Source organism: Piliocolobus tephrosceles, chromosome 4 (genome assembly GCF_002776525.5).
Source record: "Piliocolobus tephrosceles isolate RC106 chromosome 4, ASM277652v3, whole genome shotgun sequence".
NCBI classification, from domain to species: domain Eukaryota; kingdom Metazoa; phylum Chordata; class Mammalia; order Primates; family Cercopithecidae; genus Piliocolobus; species Piliocolobus tephrosceles.
In genome coordinates this window covers 130,607,205-130,630,590 of record NC_045437.1, presented here as the reverse complement: position 1 = coordinate 130,630,590, position 23,386 = coordinate 130,607,205, and the positions used below count along the sequence as shown (strand labels likewise).

Sequence of the window (23,386 nt, the reverse complement as noted above, 5' to 3'; positions counted from 1 at the left end):
TGAATAAATAAATAATTTTAAAATAAAATCGTCACATGTGGCTAGTAACTACCATATTGGACATGACAGTATTAACCCTGATTTTCTTGTAGCCATTTATTTCAAGGAAATTATTAGAAATATACACAAAATTATGTACATATATGTGTTGCAGCATCATTCATAATTTTGGAAAGCTAGACAGTGTTAAACAGGGTATTTGTAGTATAGTAAATATATTTGGTCTTTGTCCCTGGTTCCTGTTACAGAGCCCCTAAAACCCTTGGAATTTTCTGATAGTGTATCTTCTGTTATTCTTTTTTTTTTTTTTTTTCTGAGACGGAGTCTCGCTCTGTCGCCCAGGCTGGAGTGCAGTGGCCAGATCTCAGCTCACTGCAAGCTCCGTCTCCCAGGTTTACGGCATTCTCCTGCCTCAGCCTCCCGAATAGCTGGGACTACAGGCGCCCGCCACCTCGCCTGGCTAGTTTTTTTGTATTTTTTAGTAGAGACGGGGTTTCACCATGTTAGCCAGGATGGTCTCGATCTCCTGACCTCGTGATCCGCCCATCTCGGCCTCCCAAAGTGCTGGGATTACAGGCTTGAGCCACCGTGCCCGGCTCTTCTGTTATTCTTAATGTACCCCTTTTGATAACATCTGAGTTCATCCTAATGAGATAACTTTTAGGGTGTGGCCTATCAATAGTCTAAGGATGGGGCCAGTCACCAAAAAGACTAAGTGATTAGAGGTTTAGAGGGTTGGAACTTTTGGCACCACCTACTGAAATCCAGGAAAGGAGGAGGGTAAGTGCTGGAGATTAAGCTCCATTAAAACTTTTTTCTTTTTGTGTTTTGAACCGGGTCTCACTCTGTTGCCCAGACTGGATTGCAGAGGTGCGATCATAGCTCACTGCAGCCTTCAACCTCCTGGACTCAAGCTGTCCTCCTACATCAGTGTCCCAAGTAGCTGGGACCACAGGCACCCTCCACCACACCTGGCTAAATGTTTTTGTATTTGAAATGAGGTCTCACTGTGTTGCCCAGGCTGGTCTCGAACTCCTGGACTCAAGCAATATTCCCATCTCAGCCTCCCAAAGTGCTAGGATTACAGGTGTGAGCTGCTATGCCTGGCTTATAAAAACTCTTGAACAAGAAATCTGATGAGCTTCCAGGTTGATGAATACATGGAAGTGTTAAGAGGATGGCACCCAGAGAGAGCATGGCAGCTCTGTACCCCTTCTCCCTCTGCCTTTCCCTGTGTGTCTCTTCACCTGGCTGTCCTATATCCTTCATAATATCCTTTATAATAAACTACTAAGTGTAAGTAGTGTTTCCCAGAGTTCTGTGACCCAGTCTAGCAAATTATTGAACCCAAGGACAGGGTGGTTAGAATCCTGTGCTAACCGTTCAGTCAGAATCACAGGTCACAACCTGGGACTTGTGATTAGTGTCTGAAGTGGGGCCAGGCTTGTGAGACTGAACTCTTAACCTGTGGGATCAGACACTGGCTACCGAGATAGTGACAGTACCGAATTGAATTACAGGACACCCCGTTGGTGTCCGCTGGAGAATTGTTTAGTGTGGAAGAAAACTCTCATCTGTTGTCAGAACTATTGGGAGTGTATAGTAGGAGAGAAAAATATGTTCTTCCCAGAGTATTATTTAACTTTTGTTGTTATATTTATGTAGTATACAATGCAGTTGTTAAAGATAAATCTTGGCCGGGCATGGTGGCTCATGTCTATAATCCCAGCACTTTGGGAGGCCAAGGTGGGCAGACCACTTGAGCCCAGGAGTTCAAGACCAGCCTGGCCAACATGGTGAACCTCCATCTCTACTAAAAATAAAAAAATTAGCCAGGTATGGTGGCGTGCACTTGTAGTCCCAGCTACTTAGAAGGCTGAGGCACAAGAATTGCTTGAACCTAGGAGGCAGAGGTTGCAGTGAACCAAGATCACGCCACTGCACTCCAGCCTGAGTGACAGAGTGAGTCTCTGTCTCAATAAATAAATAAATAATTTTTTTAAAAATTCTTTAAAGATGAATCATAGGTATTGACATGGGAAGCTGCCTGTAATGTAATGTCAAATTAATTAATCAGGTTATACAACAGCGATGATTTCTTTTAAGTTAAACTAAACCTATGTGAAAGTATGTTTATACATACAAATTTGAAGGGTATACACCAAAGTGTAAGCAGTAAGTAACTTTTGAGAGGTGCGATTATTAGGGAATTTTAATTTATATGTAATGCAATTTTGTAATATTTGCTTTTTTCACAGTAAGCCTATATTCCATTATTCCATTTTAAGAATATAAATAAGTAAAAATTGATTACTTTACAACCAAAGTGTATGCCCTACCACAAAAGCACATAAAGCCGACCCCTGAGGATTTGGGAAAGAAGTGCTATTCCGTATAGAGTCTATGTATTATTAAAGGCTTCTTGTGGACACAACCAAATAACAATAGCCAAAGTCTGTTAATCAAGCTAACCTCACTGGTCCTGTGGCTGGGAAGATAATTCAGGCTCAAGTACAGTGTCACTTCTCAGCAGAACTCATAAATCAAGAGTAATTGAGGAGGAAAGCAGTTAAGATTTGGTAAAAAGCAGAAAAAGCTCTCAATGGGAGTATAGTGTATTTGTGTGTTTATTTCAGCAGTGAATCTTAACTGTTTGTGAAAGCTTCAATGTAGACATGACTACCCATAGGAATGAAATTTTAGCTAACATTTGAGATGTACTAGGTATGTGAAGCAAATAATTGGTTCCGAGAGGCTTGGCTAAGGTGAAGGACAGTTGTAGCAGCAGACAAGAATTGCAGTAAGAACATTATGATACAAGAAGTGCTATCTTAGTGTGTTGGAGCTGCTATAACAAAATACCTTAGACTGGATAATTTATAAATAATAGAAATTTATTGCCTGGTGCGGTGGCTCATGCCTGTAATCCCAGCACTTCGGGAGGCCGAGGCAGGCAGATCACAAGGTCAGGAGATCGAGACCATCCTGGCTGACACGGTGAAACCCTGTCTCTACTAAAAATACAAAGAATTAGCCGGGCGAGGTGGCGGGCGCCTGTAGTACCAGCTACTCGGGAGGCTGAGGCAGGAGAATGGCGTGAACCCGGGAGGCACAACTTGCAGTGAGCCGAGATCACGCCACTGCACTCCTGGCATGCAGGAGTCGCCTCGGCGACAGAGCGAGACTCCGCATCTCAAAAAATAAATAAATAAATAAATAAAATTTATTGCTCGTAATTCTGGAGGCTGAGAAGTTCAAGATCAAGGTGCCAGCAATTTCAGTGTCTGGTGAGGGCCTGTTCCTTACAGATGGCACCATTTGTGTTCTTATGTAGCAGAAGGGGGCAGCTCCCTTCAACCTCTTTTATTAGGACACTAATCCATTCATGAGGATGGAGCCCTTATGGCTTAATCCCATCCCAAAAGGCCCCACCTCTTAATACCAACACAATGGGGATTAGGTTTCAACATGAATTTTGGAGGGACACGTTCAGACCGTAGCGAGTGTTTATAGTATTAGGACCTATGGCACATACTGCAGAATGCTGGTATTGATTCTATAAGAAAATCGCCTTTTATGGACTGTTTGTCACAGTGCAGTTTCTTAGGCCTCGTGTGTAAATTTCCTAGGTAATTCATATGCACATGCTGAGACTTGAGGACCACTGTCATGGGCTTTGCACAGTCTTCCTCCATTAAATAGCTGTTGAATGAATAGTGTCTTTATCTCCCCCATGAGAGCCAATAATTGGCCTTACAAGTTACAGAAATTTTTTTATCACATTTATTCTAGTAATATTTGCATTTCTTCCACACACCAGGCATTGTTTGAGGCCCTGAGGGATACAGTGGTGAACAAGACAGAGAGGGTTTCTGTTCTCTCATTGGGGAATTAGGACAAAATCTTAAGATGAAGTGATGCAGGGTTGAGTTGGAAGGATGGTGCTATGGTTTGAATGTTTCTCCCCAAAATTCATGTTAAACTTAATCCTTGATGTGTAGTATTAAGAGGTTGAGCCTTTAGAAGGTGATTAGAAGAATCAGTATCCTTATAAAGTATACCAATAAAAGACTTGAGGTAACTTGTTGGGCCCTTCTACTCCCCTTTCACCAAGTGAGGATGCAGAAAGAAGGCACCATGTTGAATCAGAGAACACGCCCCTTACCAGACACCAAATCTGTTAGTGCCTTGATCTTGGCGTTTCCAGCCCCTACAGCTGTGCAAAATAAATTTCTATTATTTATAAATTACCCAGTCTGTGTTATTTTGTTATAGCACCCTGAGTGGACTAAGACAGGTGGAGAGACCTGCTTTAGATTGGCTGGTCAGGAAAGCCTCTCTGAAGAGGTGGCCTTTCAGCAGAGCCTGGGGGAGGGTGGCACTGGGAGCAGCCAAGTGTGTGACCATCTGAGAGGCAAGCATTGCAGACAAAGAGAGCAGTTGAATAAAGCCCTAAAGTAACAACAGCCTTGGTGTTTTAACATGTTCAAGGAGTGGAAGAGCCTATGGCTGAAGCATAATGATTAAGGAAGAGAGTGGGCTGATAGTAGGCAAGGGTCTGATTATGGAACAGTTCCTAAGCCATGGTAAAGAATTTGAAGTTTGTTCCAAGTGCAGAAGGAAACAGGTGGATAATTTTAAGCCAGGGAAAGACGAGAGTTATTTACATTTTAATAAGAGAATTCAGTTCTTATACAGAGAATGGAGGGGTATAAGGATAGAGGAGGGACATGAATGAAACATTTGAGACCAGTTAGGCTCTAATGCAGTAGGCCGGGCAAAGATAATAGTCGCTTAAACTGTGGATCTGAAGAGAAATGAATGATTTCGGGATGTATTTCAGAGGTAAAGCTGACCACACATTGCAGTGGATTCGATTGGAGGAATGGAGTGAGACTTTAGAATGATTCCTTTTCTTCAGCTACTGGATGGATGGTGGTGGCCTTTATTAATATGAAGAAGATGAAGGAACTTTGAACTTATCCAGGTTCTGGTGATTTAATTCTTTCTTGCAAACAAACATTTTCATTTGTAAGCCAAAATGCAGATTTAGTCATTTCAGTAGGTTTGCTGCCTACCAGTGGTTTGCAAATGGTATTCATTTACATGTACACATAAGGGATCCAAAAGTCTGTTGCATGGTGAACATAGATTCAGAATGCATGGGATCTGAGATTTTTAAACATTAGGCTCTGAAAATTTCAAGCATTGTTCTTTAAGGTCATTTTCTCTTTAGGAACCATTATCAAAGCTTAGAAGTCTCAGTTTAGAACAGAAGTTATATTTTAGTCTCTTCCCTCTGTCATTTTTCCTAAATTCCACATTACTTAATCTTTTGGATTTCCATGTTTCTGCCACCTATTGCATCATTTTCATAATCTAATCAATGTTGTGGCTGTGGATGTGTTTGCAGGGAATACTCTCTTGATTGCTTCCAGAAAGTTTTCAGTAACTTCTTCCATAGTGGCCTGCATAGTCCTGTTAACTTCATGAGCAACCTTTCTGATTTTGTTGTTTCCCTTTTCTTTCTTTCTTTTTTTTTTTTTATTATTATTATACTTTAAGTTCTAGGGTACATGTGCATAACGTGCAGGTTTGTTACATATGTATACTTGTGCCATGTTGGTGTGCTGCACCTCTTCCTTTTTTTTTTGTTTGAGACGGAGTCTCACTCTGTCACCCAAGCTGGAGTGCAGTGGTGCTATCTCTGCTCGCTGCAACCTCTGCCTCTTGGGTTCAAGTGATTCTTCTGCCTCAGCCTCCCGACTAGCTGGGGCTACAGGTGTGTGCCACCACACCCAGCTAATTTTTGTATTTTTAGTAGAGACTGGGTTTCACCATATTGGCCAGGCTGGTCTCAAACTCCTGACATCGTGGTCTACCCACCTTGGCCTCCCAAAGTGCTGTGGTTACAGGCATGAGCCACTGCGCCCTGCCTCCTGCCTCCTTTTCTTTCATTTCTTGTTTTCTTTTGGTTTTTTTGTTTTGTTTTGTTTTTTGTTTCAAGATGGAGTTTCACCCTCTCGCCCAGGCTGGAATACAGTGGCATGATCTTGGTTCACTGCAACCTCTGCCTCCTGGGTTCAAGTGATTCTCCTGCCTCAGCCTCCCAAGTAGCTGGGATTGCAGGTGCCCATCACCACACCTGGCTAATTTTTGTATTTTTAGTAGAGATGGGGTTTCACCATGTTGGCCAGGCTGGTCTCAAACTCCTGACCTCAAGTGATCCACCCGCCTCAGCCTCCTTTTCTTTCATTTCTAATGGGCATCTTTTGGAACTAAGGTAGTCATTTTTACCAACTTCTTATAGGGTTACCACTGTTGAACTTAATGCTGTCTACAAACGATTAAATCAAATCCTGGAAGGAGCTTAGATTTCTGATCCCAATTTTGTCTATTTTTATTTTTGTAGAGGCCCTTTCACTTGGCCTCCCAAAGTGCTGAGATTACAGGCATGAACCACCCTGCCTGGCCTGATCCTGAGTTTAAACCAGAGGAAATAAGGGTTGCTTGCTCTAAAACAGGGGTCATCAACCCCCGGCCATGTACTAGTACCAGCCTGTGGCCTGTTAAGAACCCAGCCACACAGCAGAAGTGAGCAGCAGACTAGTGAGCGAAGCTTCATCTGTATTTACGGCCACTCCCCATCATTTGTATAACTGTCTGAGCTCCACCTCATGTCATATGCGTGGTGGCATTAGATTCTTGTGGGCTCGTGAACCCTATTGTGAACTGCACATGCAAGGGATCTAGATTGTGGCTCCTTATGAGAATCTAATGCCTGATAGTCTATCACTGTCTCCCATAACCCCCAGGGGGGACCATCTAGTTGCAGGAAAACAAGTTCAGGGCTTCCACTGATTCTACATTATGGGGAATTGTATAACTATTTGAAAATACCCCAGGATTTTAAATTATATCAGTTGAAGTTCTATAGCTTGGATTTTTGGGTTTTTTGAAGGGTGGTTTTTTTGTTGTCCATTAAAAAATTAAATTCAAGCTACTTCTAATATTTTAAGCAAGTGAATCAATCCATTTGAAGCTCTTAGCACAATGTCTGGCTACATACTAAGTATTATGAGTTTTAGCTCATTGAATGAGTTACGCAGCCATGGAATCAGGCATCTTTGGGTAATCTATATTACAGTGTCATAATTATAAAAATAAAGTACACAATAAATGTAATATGCTTGAATCATTACGAACACCCCCTCCCCCACGACCCTGGTCCGTGGAAAAATGGTCCCCCACAAAAGCAGTCCCTGGTGCCAAGAAGGTTAGGGACCGCTGCTCTAAAATATTTGGAAGTTAGTGAGGTATGTTTACATTATTTGCTGGTAGAAAATTAAAATGGCATTCAGTATTTCCTGTGTTTATTAAGAAAGGTCACTTAATAAACAAATAATGTATGTTTACATTATTTGCTGGTAGAAAATTAAAATGGCATTCAGTATTTCCTGTGTTTATTAAGAAAGGTCACTTTGTGTAGATCAGTGGTTTCCAGACTTTGTTGTGCCTAAGCATCACAGGAAATGTATTAACCATGCAAAGCCTGAGAAGTGTCTGATACCACACACCTGTGAGGCCACAACCAGGCATCTGCTTTGTTAGCAAGCCTCCCAGGTAATTTCAATATAGGAAGAACTGTGGCCACCCCATGGGAAACAGATCCAGATGGACGCAGATGACTGAGCTTCCAAAACAAGAAGTATTGACCTAACCCGTACATTGACTTCATCCAACATCGGAAGAACTGAATGGGAGGTTTTCTTTTACCCACATCCGTTGATCAAGGTCTGAAAACAACTTGTTGGGCCAAATTTAAGCAGTCCTGACAGAAAATTTATTTCTACTAAATTGTGTTTTGGGAAATAGAATTTTCTGATTTAAGAAACAAGGGACTGTTTCCAAGATTAATTCCTCATAGATCAGTCATTTTTTCCTCAGAAGGATAATACCTACTGAGAGGCAGTTTCTAACTGTGGCTTAGATCTAAAGATTCTTCCCTCATGCCTCCCTAGAGGACCTGTAAAGGTGACTCGTGGAAAGAACAGATATGTCTTTATATACGTAAAGCAAGAGATACCTGATTTCAAAGAAGACAAAACCGAAAGCTTATTTTTTTAATGATAAGGAATTCCCTTCAGAATAATTTGTAGAAGTGGTGTCCCTAGCCGTTCCAATATTTGCATTCCAAGTGTAGTTTTCTCATTCCACCTAGATAAGACTAAAGCAGAAGGTTTTGTCGCATTTGCCTCCATTTTCCAGCAATTGAGCAAGTATGTAGCTCTCTTTACTCTCTCTTTTACTCCAGCAGTTGATCTCTGGGTACTGTGATTCTTGGGTACTGTGCTTGGCGTAAAGTGTATGCTGTTTTATTTTGTAGCAATTACTTCACAAAACTGCAGAGCGCAGCAGAGAGCTGCTGATAGATTTATAATATGGACATAAGCTTGCTGGAGCGACAGTCTTGGTTTTATCCGTTTGTCTGTTGAGCACATGCTTACTGTAGGATTATTTAAATATGAGATTATTGTTTAAATGTATTTCATGCCAGTTTTTACTATTTAATAATGATAGGTGGGATATACACTTGTAAACTCCAAGTCAAGTGTGTTTATGTTGTATTCACTGACCTAAAGTAAAAGAAATACCCTACTTAGCCACTGCATTGTAAGAGTGGTTTATTTATAAGAGACTAGAGGAGCACTTTCTAACATTTTGCCTTGCTACCCCAGGATTTTAAATTATATCAGTTGAAGTTCTATAGCTTGGATTTTTGGGTTTTTTGAAGGGTGGTTTTTTTGTTGTCCATTAACAAATTAAATTCAAGCTACTTCTAATATTTTAAGCAAGTGAATCAATCCATTTGAAGCTCTTAGCACAATGTCTGGCTACATACTAAGTATTATGAGTTTTAGCTCATTGAATGAGTTACGCAGCCATGGAATCAGGCATCTTTGGGTAATCTAAGCAGATAGGAGTACTATGTTAGTAAATAGGAAATGACAAGGTAAGATTATAGCCAAGTCATGGATATTTACTTTACAGGAAGAGTCTTCACTTAGCAATATTAGTATACCATTTTTCATCCTAACTAGCATTTAAAGTAATTTGTCTTCTTTATAGAATATCTTCTTTATGCAAAGCAGTTTATAATGTTTATATCCTTGATTTGCTAATTTTATTCAGAAAGGACACTTGTAATAGTTTCCACCCTTATTTCTTTGTTAGTTAAATGAAAATTAACCCACATATGCTATAGATTCAGGGTAATTCTAGAAATTGAGTTATTCGTTCAGCAGACATTTGTTAGTACCTGCAATTAATAGACAAAATCGGCCAGGTGCGGTGGCTCACGCCTGTAATCCCAACACTTTGGGAGGCCAAGTCGGGCAGATCACCTGAGGTCAAGTTTAAGACCAGCCTGACCAACAAAGTGAAACCCCATCTCTACTAAAAATACAAAAAAATTAGCCGGGCGTGGTGGCATGTGCCTGTAATCCCAGCTACTCAGGAGGCTGAGGCAGGAGAATCTCTTGAACCCGATAAGCAGATGTTGCAGTGAACTGAGATTGCATCATTGCACTCCACCCTGGGCAAAAGAGCAAAACTCTGTCTAAAAAAAAAAAAAGACAAATTTTTTTTTTTTGAAATAGGGTTTTGCTCTTTTGCCCAGGGTGGAGTGCAGTGACGCAATCATGGCTCATTATAACCTCCGGGGATCAAGTGATCCTTCCGCCTCAGCTTCCCAAGTAGCTAGGACTACAGGCATGAGCCATCACGCCCAGCTAATTTTTTTTTATTTTTAGTAGAGGCATAGTCTTGCTATGTTGCCCAGGCTGAAGTTTTCTTGAAGAATATGGTTTTCTCTGTCAAGAAACTTATAATTCAGCCAGGAAGACATGTAACTATGCTTACCTTTTTATTTTAGGTAGTTTCGTGTTTTATCAGCATACTCTGGTTGGCATGTAAGTGTCGGGGAGCAATGGGTGGAGCTTTCTCTGTGCTGCGTACTTTAGCACAGTGCCTGCACGTTATGTGCCGTAAGTATGTTGAAAAACTGTCATTACTGAGGTAGGAGTTTCAAATCCTTACTGGAGGCTGTATTTAGCTCTTGGAAGAGAAAAATTATTTCCCAGGTGGAGAGTTCTATTTTAACTTTTTATTTTTGAAATAACATTTTTTAGAAAGTAGCAAAAAATAGATTCCAGCTTCCCCTAGTTTTAACAGCTTACATAGCCATAGTGCAGTTATCAAAACCAGGAAATAAACATTATTACAACGCTATAAACTACAGACCTTATTCAGATTTCATCACATTTCCCATGAACGTCATCTTTTCTGTTCCAGGACCCATTGCATTTAGTTTTCATGTCGCCTTGATTTTCTCTAGTTCATGATAGTTCCTTTTTTTTTTTTTTTTTTTTTTTTTTGAGAGAGACTAGAGTAGCCCAAGCTGGAGCACAGTGGCATGATCATAGCTTACTGCAGCCTCAAACTCCTGGACTCAAGTGATCCTCCTGCCTCAGCCTCCCTCATAGCTGGGACTGCAGGCACTTGCCATCACACCCAGCTAATTTTTTTTTTTTTTTTTTTTAGGACACGGAGTTTTGCTTTGTTGCCCAGGTTGATCTTGAATTCACGTGCTCAAGTGATCCTAGCACCTCAAAAGTAATAATAATAATAATAATAGAGCAACCTAAGTCCTGTGGTCCAAGCCCTTGATTCAGTGAGGAAAAGATTTGTTTTTGTTTTGTTTTGCTTTGTTTTTTGAGACCAGGTCTTGCTCTGTCCCCCAGGCTGGAGTGCAGTGGCATGATTCCATAATTCCACTGTAGCCTCGACTTCCTGGGCTCCAGTGATCTTCCCACCTCAGTCTCCAGAGTAGCTGGGACTGCAGGCATGAGCCACCATGCCCAGCTAATTTTTGTATTTTTATTTATTTATTTTTTTGTTTTGTTTGTTTTTGAGACGAAGTCTTACTGTGTCACCCAGGCTGAAGTGCAATCATGCAATCTCAGCCTACTGCAACCTCTGCCTCCCAGGTTCAGGTGATTCTCCTGCCTCAGCCTCCCAAGTAGCTGGGATTACAGGCACACGCCACCACACCTGGCTAATTTTTATATTTTTTATAGAGACGGGGTTTGACCACGTTAGCCAGGCTGGTCTCAAACTCCAGACCTCAGGCGATCCACCTGCCTTGGCCTCCCAAAGTGCTGGGATTACAGGTGTGAGCCACTGCGCCCAGCCTAATTTTTGTTTTTCAATAGAGATGGGGTTTTGCTGTGTTGCCCACGCTGGTCTCAAACTCTTGAGCTCAAGCAGTCCACCCTCCTTGGCCTCCCGAAGTGCTGAGATTACAGGTATGGGCTACCACACCCAGTGAGATTTATTTTTAACATAGTTCTCAAAATGACTATAGATCAGAACTCTGGAACTAAATAACATGTTTTGGAGCAGTGTCATCCTCTTTTCTTGTCAGTGTCATCCTCTTTTCAGTGTCATCCCTAGTTCTTGACACCAAGGGAATTACAAGTGACTTTTTCTTTAGAACTATGAAGCATATAAGTTCTGTGTGTTCACCTTTTTGCAGCAGTTTCTGTGCCTTACTCAGTTCTACTTCCTGCAAACAATTCTTTATTTCCACACCTGTGGAAGACAGTATGGTCTTGTGGTTAAAAGCATGAACTTTGTTGTTTTGTTTTGCTTTGTTTTGTTTAAAAGGCAGGGTCTAGCTTCGTTGCCAATGCAACTCCTGGGCTCAAGCGATTCTCCCACCTCAGTCCCTCAAGTACTTGGGACTAAGGTGTGCACCACCTCACCTAAAAACATTAACTTGGGAATGTTAGATCTGTCCTAGCTCTATCATTTAACTTGGCATAAAATGGGATCATAAGGATTAAATGACTAGCAGACAAGAGCAATCAGGAACTGTTAACTATAGCTATTAAGTCAAAATTCAATGAACATAGACCATAAAATATTTCAGGTCTAGAATAGAACAAACAAGATCTCTTAAAAATCATTTTTAGATACTTGGTTTTCTAAAGGTTGCAAGTGTACATTCCAGAATGTTATAGAAGTATGACAACCTCAATTATTTAACTCCTTCAAGTTATGAAGAAAAGTTGTTTGGCTAGGGATGTCGGGGTGAGAGAATTTAGAAAGGAGTACACTGAAAGCTTCTGAGGTTCTGGCAGTGCTCTCTATCTTAATTTGTATAGTAGTTTTGTGAATATATATTTTGCAACAGTATACTAAGTGGTACATTTCTGTATGTTTTTCTGTGTGTATTGTACCTCTGGTTGTTTAAGCAATTTCTGATATTGGGGTATTAAAATCTTCAACTAGTGTTGGATTGTCTGTTTCTCCTCTGAATTCAGTCAGTTTTTCTTTTATGTATTTTATGGTTCTGCTGTTAGATACGTATACACCTATAATTGTTCTATTTTCCCAATTTGTTGACCTTTTTACCATTATGAAATATCCCCTTTTTTGGTCTCCAGTAATATATCTTGTCTTAAAGCCTATTTTGTCTGATAGCACTTCAGCTACTTCTCTTAAGGTTGCTGTTTACACAGTATCTTTTTTTATACTTTTACTTTCAAACTGTATATGTCTTTGAATGTGAAGTATGCATCTTATAGTCAGCATATGATTGAATCTTGTTAAATCCAGTGTGATAATCTCTCCTCTTTGAGTTGTTTAGTCCATTCATATTTAATCTGCTTATTTATATGGTTGGATTTACATTAGTCATTTGTCTTTTACAAGTCTCGTGTTCTTTATTCCTGTTTCTTTTTTACTGCCTCTTTTTGTATTAGATAATATTTTGTGCATGCTATTATAATACTTCGGATTTTATTAACTATGTTTACTTTTAGCTATTTTCTTAATGGTTGCTGTAGGAATTGTAATGTACATCTTTTTATAGTCTACTTTAGTTTTTCGGAATTTTTTTGTTTTTGTTTTTGTTTTTGAGACAGGGTCTCACTCTGTTGCCCAGGCTGGAGTACAGTGGCCGCAATCATGGATCACTGCAGCCTCCACCTCCCTGGGCTCAGGTGATCCTCCCACCTCAGCCTCCTGAGTATCTGGACTACAGGTGCACACCACCATGCCCAGCTAATTTTTGTATTTTTTGTAGAGATGGAGTTTGGCCGTTGCCTAAACTGTTCTCACACTCCTGAGTTCAAGTGATCCACCTGCCTTGGCCTCCCAGAGTGCTGAGATTACTGGCGGGAGCCACTGTGCCCAGCCCTACTTTAGTTTAATACTACTTACTTTCAGTGAAATGTATTGATAGAAGCTTTGCTTTAGCATAGCTCCATTTCCTCTCCTCCACTTTGAACTATCATTGTCATGTACATTATATCAATATATGTTGTAAACCTAACCACTGAGTGTCATTTTATAATCTTTTGTCTTTTAAAGAAATTAAAGAAGAGAGAAAATAACATTAGAGTCTTATATCTGCTTACCATTTCTGGTGTTCTTCATTTCCTCTTGTGGTTTTGAGTGACCATCTACTGTCATTTCCTCCAGCCTGAAGGACTTTAATATGTTTTGTGAGGCAGGTTTCACAGCAGTAAATTCCCTTTGTTTGTTGTAAAAGTCTTTATTTTGCCTTCATCTTGAGGTAGTTTTGTTAAATGTATAATCTGTCTTGAAAATTTTTGTTGTTCACCATTTTAAATATATCATTACACTGCCTTCTGCCCTGCGCTGTTTCTGGTGAGATGTCAGAAATTAGTAGTCTTGTTGTCTTTTATCATTTTTCTCTTGTGGCTTTATTTTCTCTTTATCTCTCATCACTCTTGACACGGTGGTGTCCTCAGATGTAGATCTTTCTAGTCTACTTGAGGTTCACTGAGATGAGCTTCTTGGATCTTTAGATTAACGTTTTTCATCAAAATTTTAAAGTTATCAGCCTTTATTTCTTCAAACATTTGTTCTGTTCTTCTCTTTCTTCCCTTCTTCTGGGTCTTCCATTCATGTTAATAGGGTCCTGTCCATTTTTCTTCGGTCTTTTTGCTTGGATAATTTCTTCCAATACAACTTCAAGTTTACTTATTCTTTTTATTTTTTGAAGCAAGGCCACACTCTGTGGCCTAGGCTGTAGTGCAGTGGCACAATCATGGCCTCAACTTCCTGGGCTCAGGCGATCCTCCCACCTCAGCCTTCAGAGTAGCTGAAACCACAGGTGCGCACCACCACACGTGGCTAACTTTTTTGGCTTTTTGCTAGAAACAGGGTTTCACCATGTTGCCCAGAATGGTCCAAACTCCTGACTCCGGCATTTCACCCACCTCGACCTCCTAAAGTACTGGGATTACAGGTATGAGCTACTGTCCCTGGCCTGTCCAGTTTTACAGTTGGCTTTAAGGAAAAGGATTTTGTCAACCTCCTTACTTCACCACATCAGAAATTCCACCTATTTTTGAACTGTGTAAATAATGTTTTTTATTTTCAAAAAATAAAATTAAATCAGAAAGGATGAGAAAAAAAACAAGGCTTAAAATTGACTGTAAACAAACAAATTACATAACAATCATGAATTGATTATATAGAAAAGATAATTCCATTAACTTTGGACACAGACTCTGCAACAAAACCTTGAACTTTACATAGTAGGTTCATTGTTGGTAATGATATTTGTGTAGTAATTTTGGAACTCTTGTTTATTGTAGGATAGAGCAAATTAATAAAGTCACTCTTCTGAGAACCAGAGTTTTCACTGTGGAGGAATGTGAGGAAGAATCCTGTGTTGTTGGATTTCACTTGTATGTGTTCTTTGGACTCATAAGGGTTTCATTTTGTTGAAGATGTATTTCCTGGGTTTCTTCACTGAGAGGGCCTAAAAGCAGTAACACCCTAGTAACAGTGAACACACTGACACCAGATCTTTGTTTCTAAACACTGTTCCACACTAAAAGAATCCAGGACTCAGCTGAATGGGGTGACTCACACCTGTAATCTCAGCACCTTGTGAGGCTCTAGTGGGAGGATCACTTGAGCCCAGGAGTTTAAGACCAGTCTAGGCAACATAGTGAGACCCCCCGCAATCTCTACAAAAAAAAAAAAAAAATAGCCAGATGTGGTGGTATGCACCTGTGGTCCCAGATACTGAGGAAACTGAAGTGGGACGATTGCTTGAGCCCAGGAGGTTGAGGCTGCAGTGAGCCATGATCTCTTTAGCCTGGGTGGCAAAGCGAGACCCTGTCTTTAAATAAGTAAGTAAGTAAGTAAGTAAAAATTGATCTAGGACTTCTTGGAGATATGGCCAGATCTAGGGTAGGCAAAGTACAGAATACTACACCCAGAATATTACGTAAACCTGCAACAAAGTTAAATAAACCCAGGTAAAATACCCATGCAGGTTCTGAAAGTGGGCTAGGGAGGCTTGAACTGGAAATCCTAGAGAACTCAGTTACCTGGAACATAGTTTAAAAGGGCCGTATGGGATATGGGTGGGGCCCACAAGAGGGGGACCGTGACGAGAGCCTCTTCTGCCCAAGTCTGAGGGCCAAAAAGCCCTCTACAACACATGAAACCATTTAAGCATTAAGTAACACTCCAGATTTTTTGCAGTGCTTTTGTTGTGTTCATAATTTAAAACAATCTCTAAGGCAGAATTGAATTACAAAATTAAAAGCAGTATGTACAGTCTGCATTCAGAGAAAGATAATGTGGGAAAAGAAGTAAAAGGTGGCCCCAGGGAGGAGCTATGGTTTGTACTAGACTTTGAAAACTACAGAAAATTTGGTGTGAGAGAGTTGGGAGGAGGATATGGAAGAGATGCTCCGTGGAAGGACATGGGGGACAGATAAGCAAACAAATGGGATGAGGGAAAAGCATAGTGAGCTTTGAGAGATAATAGTGAGATCAGACTGTCTAGCAAAGAGGACTTGTGTTGCATAGGTTGAGTAGGTTGGAACAGAAGCTTGATGTAGCGTGAACAAGAGATTTCTGAATCTTGATTTTTCTCGTCTGCAAAATGAGTCAAGACCTCCATGTCCACCTCTCAAAATTATCTTGAAAAACAAATGAGCTAATGTATGTGACAGCAGATTTTCAGCAGTGAAGCGCTGTACTAGTGTAGGTTGTAATGAATTTTGAATACCAAATTGAGAAGTTTACAGTTGTGGTAGTAACTTTTCAAATAAGCTCCATTTATTGAGAGCGTTGTCTGTTTGGGACTTTCCTTGGCAGTTCCTGTGATGATTTACAATGCAGGATAATGTCACTATTTCCCCCTAAGTTTTCAGTGATGGAGAAGAAAGTACTGAGTAAAGGGCCTTATAAAATTTCTTTGGTTTCCATTTCTATAGAAGTATAATTCAAGATCAGATATTTCCCTGTGAGGCCTCTCTGGAATGTGTTAAAAGGCATTGTGGAGGTATGTAAGGGCTTTAACCACATTAGAAGCTTCTGTTCATAGAACAGAACCTGGAAAGACTCCCCTGATAGTGCTGCAGAATATCAGCACCGCCGGCTCACGTATGTGTGTGTGCTTCTGGCACCTAGCACGCTAAGGAAAACCCGTACACTATTTATCATATCTGTCCTCGGATTCCAGTAATATTGTACTATATGCCTGTCATCCTTTGGAGAAAGAATATATTCAGCAGAAAAAAACTCCAGTCTTTGTACTGGGATCATCATTTCAGTCTCAGCACAGCTGGGAAATAGTTCAACTTTCTCCTCAAAGTGCTATTTTTAGCTGTTTCCAAGGAGATGTTCAGCATGATACTGATAATTGCATTACTCTTAATTTGCACAATCTGTGGAGAGGGAAGCAGCAGTTCTTTTTCAGTGTTTACTACTCAGTGGACCACTGGGTTGTGATTTATCAGTTGAAACAATGGGATGCCTTACTTAAGAGTAGTTGACCTCAGCTCACACCTGTAATCCCGGAAATTTGGGAGGCCGAGACAGGCAAATCACTTGAGGCCTGGAGGTTAAGACCAGCCTGGGCAACATGGCAAAACCCCATCTCTACTAAAAATACAAAAAATTAGCCAGGTGTGGTAACGTATGCCTGTAAACTCAGCTACTCAGGAGGCTGAGGCATGAGAATCACTTGAACCTGGGAGGTGGAGGTTACAGTGAGCCAAGATCACGCCACTGCACTCTAGACTGGGTGGTGGAGTGAGAGTCTGTCTCAAAAAATAATAATAATAACCTCAGAATTACATTCTGGAGCCTTTCGCTTGGCTAGCTCAACTTTCAGTCCTTCAAGTTAGAAAGACAAGATGAGGGCTGGGCACACTGGCTCCCACCTATAGTCTCAACACACTGGGAGGCTGAGATGAGAAGACTGCTTGAGCCCAGGAGTTTAAGACCAACCTGGCCAACACTGTGAGACCCCATCTCTATTAAAAACAGAAAAAAATTACCTAGGGGCAGGCAGTGATGCTTGCTTATAGTCCCAGCTACTCAGAAGGATTGCTTGAGCCCAGCAGTTCAAGGTTACAGTAAACTCTTATGGTGCCACTGCACTCCAGCCTGGACAACAGAAGGAGAGCCTGTCTCTGAAAATAAAAATAAAGACACGGTATTTCTTGAGCTGGCTGCTCTGGCTGGCCCTTAGCACTAATTCCTTTCTTGGCTTTGCCCATTGGGAACTTGATGTTATCAATTTCCCAAAGAATGATTGGTCTCCTAAAACATGAATACCCATACACACGCTTACTTCACAAGAGCCTGGTCTGGCGGTCTGATTGATTCATCTGTGTTCATAGAAGTTTCCTAATGAGTTGGCTCTGAAGAGAAGATTATAGATCAGAAAGTAGCTTAAGATTTACAGTTAATGCTAAAGAAATTGAAAACTCCTAAAGGATGGGCATTAAGCTCTAGTAACTTGATGATTTAACCCCTCTATGAAGAATTTGTTTCTTAAATAACTGTTAACTGAATTTGTTATGTTGTCTTTGCTCGCCAGCATCCAATATCCCTTCCTATTTGGAGGAATTCTCTTGTGTTGTAATCTTATTGAGTGGTAGTACCCCATGTCTCTCACTTCATGCTCTGACAACCAAGGCTTGTGATCGATGCTTGGTATATTAGATGCTTCTGACCGAGACCTTGAATCCAGATTGAGTGAAGCAAAGAAAATGGAATGGTTAGAGTTGATTTGCTACCATCGCAGCCCTGTCCTGGCAAGTCTTTCACTAAAAGACATTCATGCATTCTGCTTCTGCTTCTTGACAGAGCCTCCTTGAGTTCTACTTGCTTTCTTTTTTTTTTTTTTGAGACGAGTCTCACTCTGTCACCAGGCTGGAGTACAGTGGCACGACTTTGGCTCACTCCAACCTCCACCTCCCAGGTTCAAGCAATTCTCCTGCCTCAGCCTCCTGAGTAGCTGGGACTACAGGCAGGCGCCACCACATCCAGCTACTTTTTTTTTTGGATATTTTTAGTAGAGACAGGGTTTCACCATGTTGGCCAGAATGGTCTCGATCTCTTGACCTCATGATCCACCCGCCTTAGCCTCCCAAAGTACTGGAATTACAGGTGTGAGCCACCATGCCTGGCCGAGCTTTACCTGCTTTCTAAGCCTATTCTTTAAGCTTCCCATTGATTCTGAGTGCTGATGTCTTTCCAGTAAGCCTACCCCCTAAAGTTTTTTGCATAAGATAGTCTTTTGCTTGCATCCAATAACCCTAATCAATACAGTAGAGATCATTACAATCCAAGCATCTTTCTTATGGGTAGTACTAGGTAAATATGGCCATGTTCTTATATTTTATTTTTTTCTGAATTCCTTTAGAATAGCCCTTCCCTCAGATACATTATATCTTAAAATGAATTTTTATGTGTATCTGCTATGTGTCTGGCACATAGTACATACCATAAAAATTAGATTCACTCTATACTTACCTTTTAGTTTCTTCATTGAGATTCATCAAGTGCTGTGTTTAATCCGCAATGTAATAATAAAACATTTGGGAAATACCCGGTCTCATCAATAGCATATTGACAAATCTTTTCCAGAGAAAGAATATTTTTACTTTGGTGCCTGTATTAATCCGTTTTCACACTGCTATTAAGAATTGCCTGAGACTGGGTGATTTATAAACAAAAGAGGTTGAATTGACTCACAGTTCCACATGACTGCAGAGGCCTCAGGAAACTTACAATCATGGCGGAAAGTGAAGGGGAAGCAGATGGTTTTAAAGTGTGGCACTTGAAAACCATCAGTTCTCATGAGAGTGAACTCACTATCATGAGAACAACATGGGAGAACCCCGCCATGATCCAGGGTCCGTCCCTCAACCTGTGGGGATATTTGGGTAGGGACACAGACCATATCAGTTCCTAATGTTAAAAAGACCTGTTGTTTAGGTTCCAGGCTTCTCTCGTGCATGAAATACCCTGCTCAAACTGTATTTCCTCCCTTTGAGATTACTTAATCAGAAGCTTCAAGAAGGAAGAAAGAACTCAGCACAGTGGTGTGCACCTATAGTCCCACCTACTCAGGAAGCTGAGGCAGGAGGATCACTTGAGCCCAAGAGTTCAAGGTTATAGTGTGTGTTGGTCACATCTGTGAATAGCCACTGCACTCTAGCCTGGGCAACATAGCGAGACCCTATCTCTTTAAAAAATAAAAGGGGGGGACTCTGGGGGATTCTCTGTTTTTGGGGGTTTTGTTGTTTTTATTTTAAAGCACTGTCAAAAGGTGGCAGGCAGGCAGACTCTTCTGGTTTGGGTTGTGCCAGTTATATTGTTAAGATGTTCCAGAAGAAAGTGCACACACTCAACATGCGTCTACTTGGCTTTGCAGGAAAATATTCTCTCAGCTTTTGTATATGATGAGTTTTTGGCCATCTTTGCGAGTTTCTGTGTTGTTTGAATAAGCTAAGAAAAGACAGACTAATTTATTTAGGTTTCTTCATATTTTCCTGTGTTAACCTGCTAACAGTATACTGCCCTAACCCTACAGACATGGCTTGTCCCCGCGAATGTGCTCTCCTAGCATACTGTGTCTCCTTCATGACACAAACCATGAAGGGTTCCTATATCTATAAGGATTAAAGTACTTATTTCACAGAAAATAATAGCTTATTTTTTATTGAGCCCTTATTTGCTAGTCACTGTATGAGCAGCTTTACATATATTATTACATTAATCCATTAAACAGTAGTACATAATACTATTAAAGCTTCATTTTTGAAATGAAGAGACTAAGGCTCAGAAAGATTCTGAAACTTGTCCAAGGTCACATAACTAGTAAGTACTGGAAGCTAGAATTTGAATTTACACTGGTATGTACACCAGTGGGTATGTTATTTAGTTTCATTTCTGAGTAAGTAGAAATTAAGTGATACTATAATTATCATTCCATGCAAAAGCCAGAAACATAGAAAGCAAAGGACATGCCAAGAAAACCTACGTTTTTTGTTTTAAACATCAAGAATAAAATTGATAATTAGCCCGATGGTCATGTGTTTTTCTTCCTCTAACACTGTACAAGGTTTTGGTGAAACTGATCCAGTTCTCAAAAGTCAGACTGTTGCCTATTAAATAGGCTTGTGTGTAAAGAAAGCTCACCTTTTTGTTCACTTATAATAATATTGTGAGAAATTATGTAATTCTCTGATCTCTTTCAGAAAAGAAGAGAAGAGAGCACTAGACTAAAGGAGGAGGGAAATGAACAGTTTAAGAAAGGAGGTAAGATAACTTTCAGCACTGATAATCTGGTCATCTTGACTCCTCATCCTGTTATAGAGTCTGTGAAGAAATCCCAAAGAACATTTGAAGAAACCCCAAAACCAAACTTCACAATACAATGTTGCTTCCCAGTACCTTGGCATTTTGGATTTTTAACCAGGCCAAATTATTCATCTGATGGTGACAAGTTGCCGTTTGTCTCTTGGCACATGCATGGTCTTTCTGTAATCCACTATCCATTAATCTAGAATCAAGGGTGAAACTCTTGAGCTCTTGCTTTGGAAAACACTAACCTGGAGTGTTAAAAGGTTATGTGCTGCATTGCTGTAAAAGCAGAGTCCCCACTCCTCACTTGCTGTGGGGCTATAAAAGCAGGCCTGACTGCTCTGGTAGGGCTTTGGTTGCTCCTGCTTTCTTTCTTTTTTTAAATTCTCCAAACTGCTTCAGAAGGGTTGCTCTTTCATGTGCCGTTTTCTTTGGATGCCTTAAGTAGAGAGATTCTTCATGTCCTTCTGCATTTTCTACATTTGCTTAGAAATAAGTTGGTGGGGTTCATTCTGATAATTTGGGTTAACTAGTTGATCTGAGAGCAGAAGTCTTCTGTCACATCTCAAAGTATATATCCTTCAGAAATCTAGGAGTGTTAAGATTTTCCCCCAGTCATTTTCAGGTTTTTTTTTTTTTTCTTTTTTTTCCCCAAAAGTTACCCTATTATCTGATTTCAAATTTTAATTTTTTTTCTTCTATTTCCTGGTTTAGTAATCATTAATATTTTTTTCTAATAGAATAAATACTTCTAACTTTGAAAGCATATTTTTTGTATGTTAATATTAAATATTTCAAACCTGAGAAAGGAGTACATAGGCAATTTTCTGTTAGTATCCTGACCATAATTCTCTTTTTCACCATTTTCTCTTTTAAGGTCTTGATTTGAATATTGATTTTTACATTTTTCCTTTCAAATGTCTCTCTTCAAACATTTCACAGATGCCGTTTTAGCCAGGTTGACTGTATGAAAGCACAACAGATTTAATTAAAACAAATATAATTTTTTTCTTTATCTCAGGCCATGGATCCCAGAGTTTAGTCTCTTTCCTCTGTCTAGTTCTCTAACCTCCTTTGAAAACTCCTTTCTGAATTCCCCAGCCAAATGAAAACTGAACATTGAGGGAATGCCAGGACTCCTGAGTATTGAGGGCTTGTCGCTGACAGCATGTTCAGCTGTCAGTTTACCAAGCACAGCCTGTGAGGTTGGCACAAGTGAGCACTGTTCCTTTAAAGAGAAGAAAGGAGGAAGTGATTTTTACTGCCCCAGACTTAATAGACTGTGACCATCTTTTAACTCGAAACCTTCATCCTATGAATGGAAAACAGTGCTTCTGAGATCCTGCGGAATATAGTAGTATCAGGAATAAAATAATAATGACCACTCATCCTTTATCTTATCATCCTCAGATTATATAGAAGCTGAAAGTTCTTATAGTCGAGCCCTTGAAATGTGCCCATGCTGCTTCCAAAAGGAGAGGTCGATTCTATTTTCAAATAGAGCTGCAGCAAGGATGAAACAGGTATGTATCTTTGACCTTTTCTTTTTAAAAAGCACATGGACTTGCAGTCTTTTCATACCATAGTTTCTCTCCAAAAACTAGCATAGAGGTTGCTGCCTCCCTTTTCCTACCCATGTATGTTCCTGATGTAAAGGCCACAGGGAGAATAGAAAATCTTTTGAAAAGGCCGGACGTGGTGGCTCAAGCCTGTAATCCCAGCACTTTGGGAGGCCGAGACGGGTGGATCACAAGGTCAGGAGATCGAGACCATCCTGGCTAACCCGGTGAAACTCCGTCTCTACTAAAAAATACAAAAAACTAGCCGGGGGAGGTGGCAGGCGCCTGCAGTCCCAGCTACTCGGGAGGCTGAGGCAGGAGAATGGCATAAACCCAGGAGGTGGAGCTTGCAGTGAGCTGAGATCCGGCCACTGCACTCCAGCCTGGGTGGCAGAGCGAGACTCCGTCTCAAAAAAAAAAAAAGAAAAGAAAATCTTTTGAAAAACTTGAGTCAGATTACTGTTAATATTCCCCGTTAAAGTAGCTGAGTGAATACTTTCATGGAAGGAGGGCTGGCAAGTTTTTTGCTAAACTAGGGCAGGTTAATGAAGCAGTGAACCAAGCAGTGCATGTCCTAGAATAGCTCTAGATCCTTATTTTAGGCCTCTGGAATTCTAGATAAACATGCAAAGGCACAGGGAAACACCGGTGAAAACTCTGGGCTTTAAAGCATCTTTAAAGATGGTTATTCCTAGGATTCTGACTTTTCTGTTCAAAGTATGGACACTTGGAGAAATCTCCAACGGTTGGGATAAAAGGTACCCCTAAATGCAAAATAGGTGTCAAGGAACTTTAAAAACATTTTGTATTTCCAAAGGATTGAGAACCTAGTATAATAAGGTGAGTGTGGAATAGGTGAGAGTACAAATATATTTGTTTTATACCGTGATGGTATTAAAAGTTAGATTTGGGCCAGGCACAGTGGCTCATGCCTGTAATTCCAGCACTTTGGGAGGCCGAAGTGGGCGAATCACCTAAGGTCAGGAGTTCGAGACCAGCCTGACCAACATGGTCAAACCCCATCTCTACTAAAAATACAAAAATTAGCCAGGTGTGGTGGTGGGTGCCTGTAATCCCATCTACTCAGGAAGCTGAGGCAGGAGAAT

The 23,386-nt window shown here is 40.5% G+C and overlaps 1 protein-coding gene across 4 annotated transcripts in view; it reads left to right on the top strand.

Annotated features, from left to right (window-relative positions):
* The window catches only part of TTC1 (tetratricopeptide repeat domain 1), a 58,389-nt gene that overhangs the window by 5,800 nt on the left and 29,203 nt on the right, over positions 1-23,386 (top strand). For all 4 annotated transcript variants that reach the window (XM_023218858.1, XM_023218859.1, XM_023218862.1 and 1 more), the window contains exons 3-4: positions 20,616-20,676; positions 22,132-22,244. In XM_023218858.1, the coding sequence (XP_023074626.1) occupies positions 20,616-20,676; positions 22,132-22,244 (174 nt within the window). The remainder of the gene's footprint in view (positions 1-20,615; positions 20,677-22,131; positions 22,245-23,386) is intronic.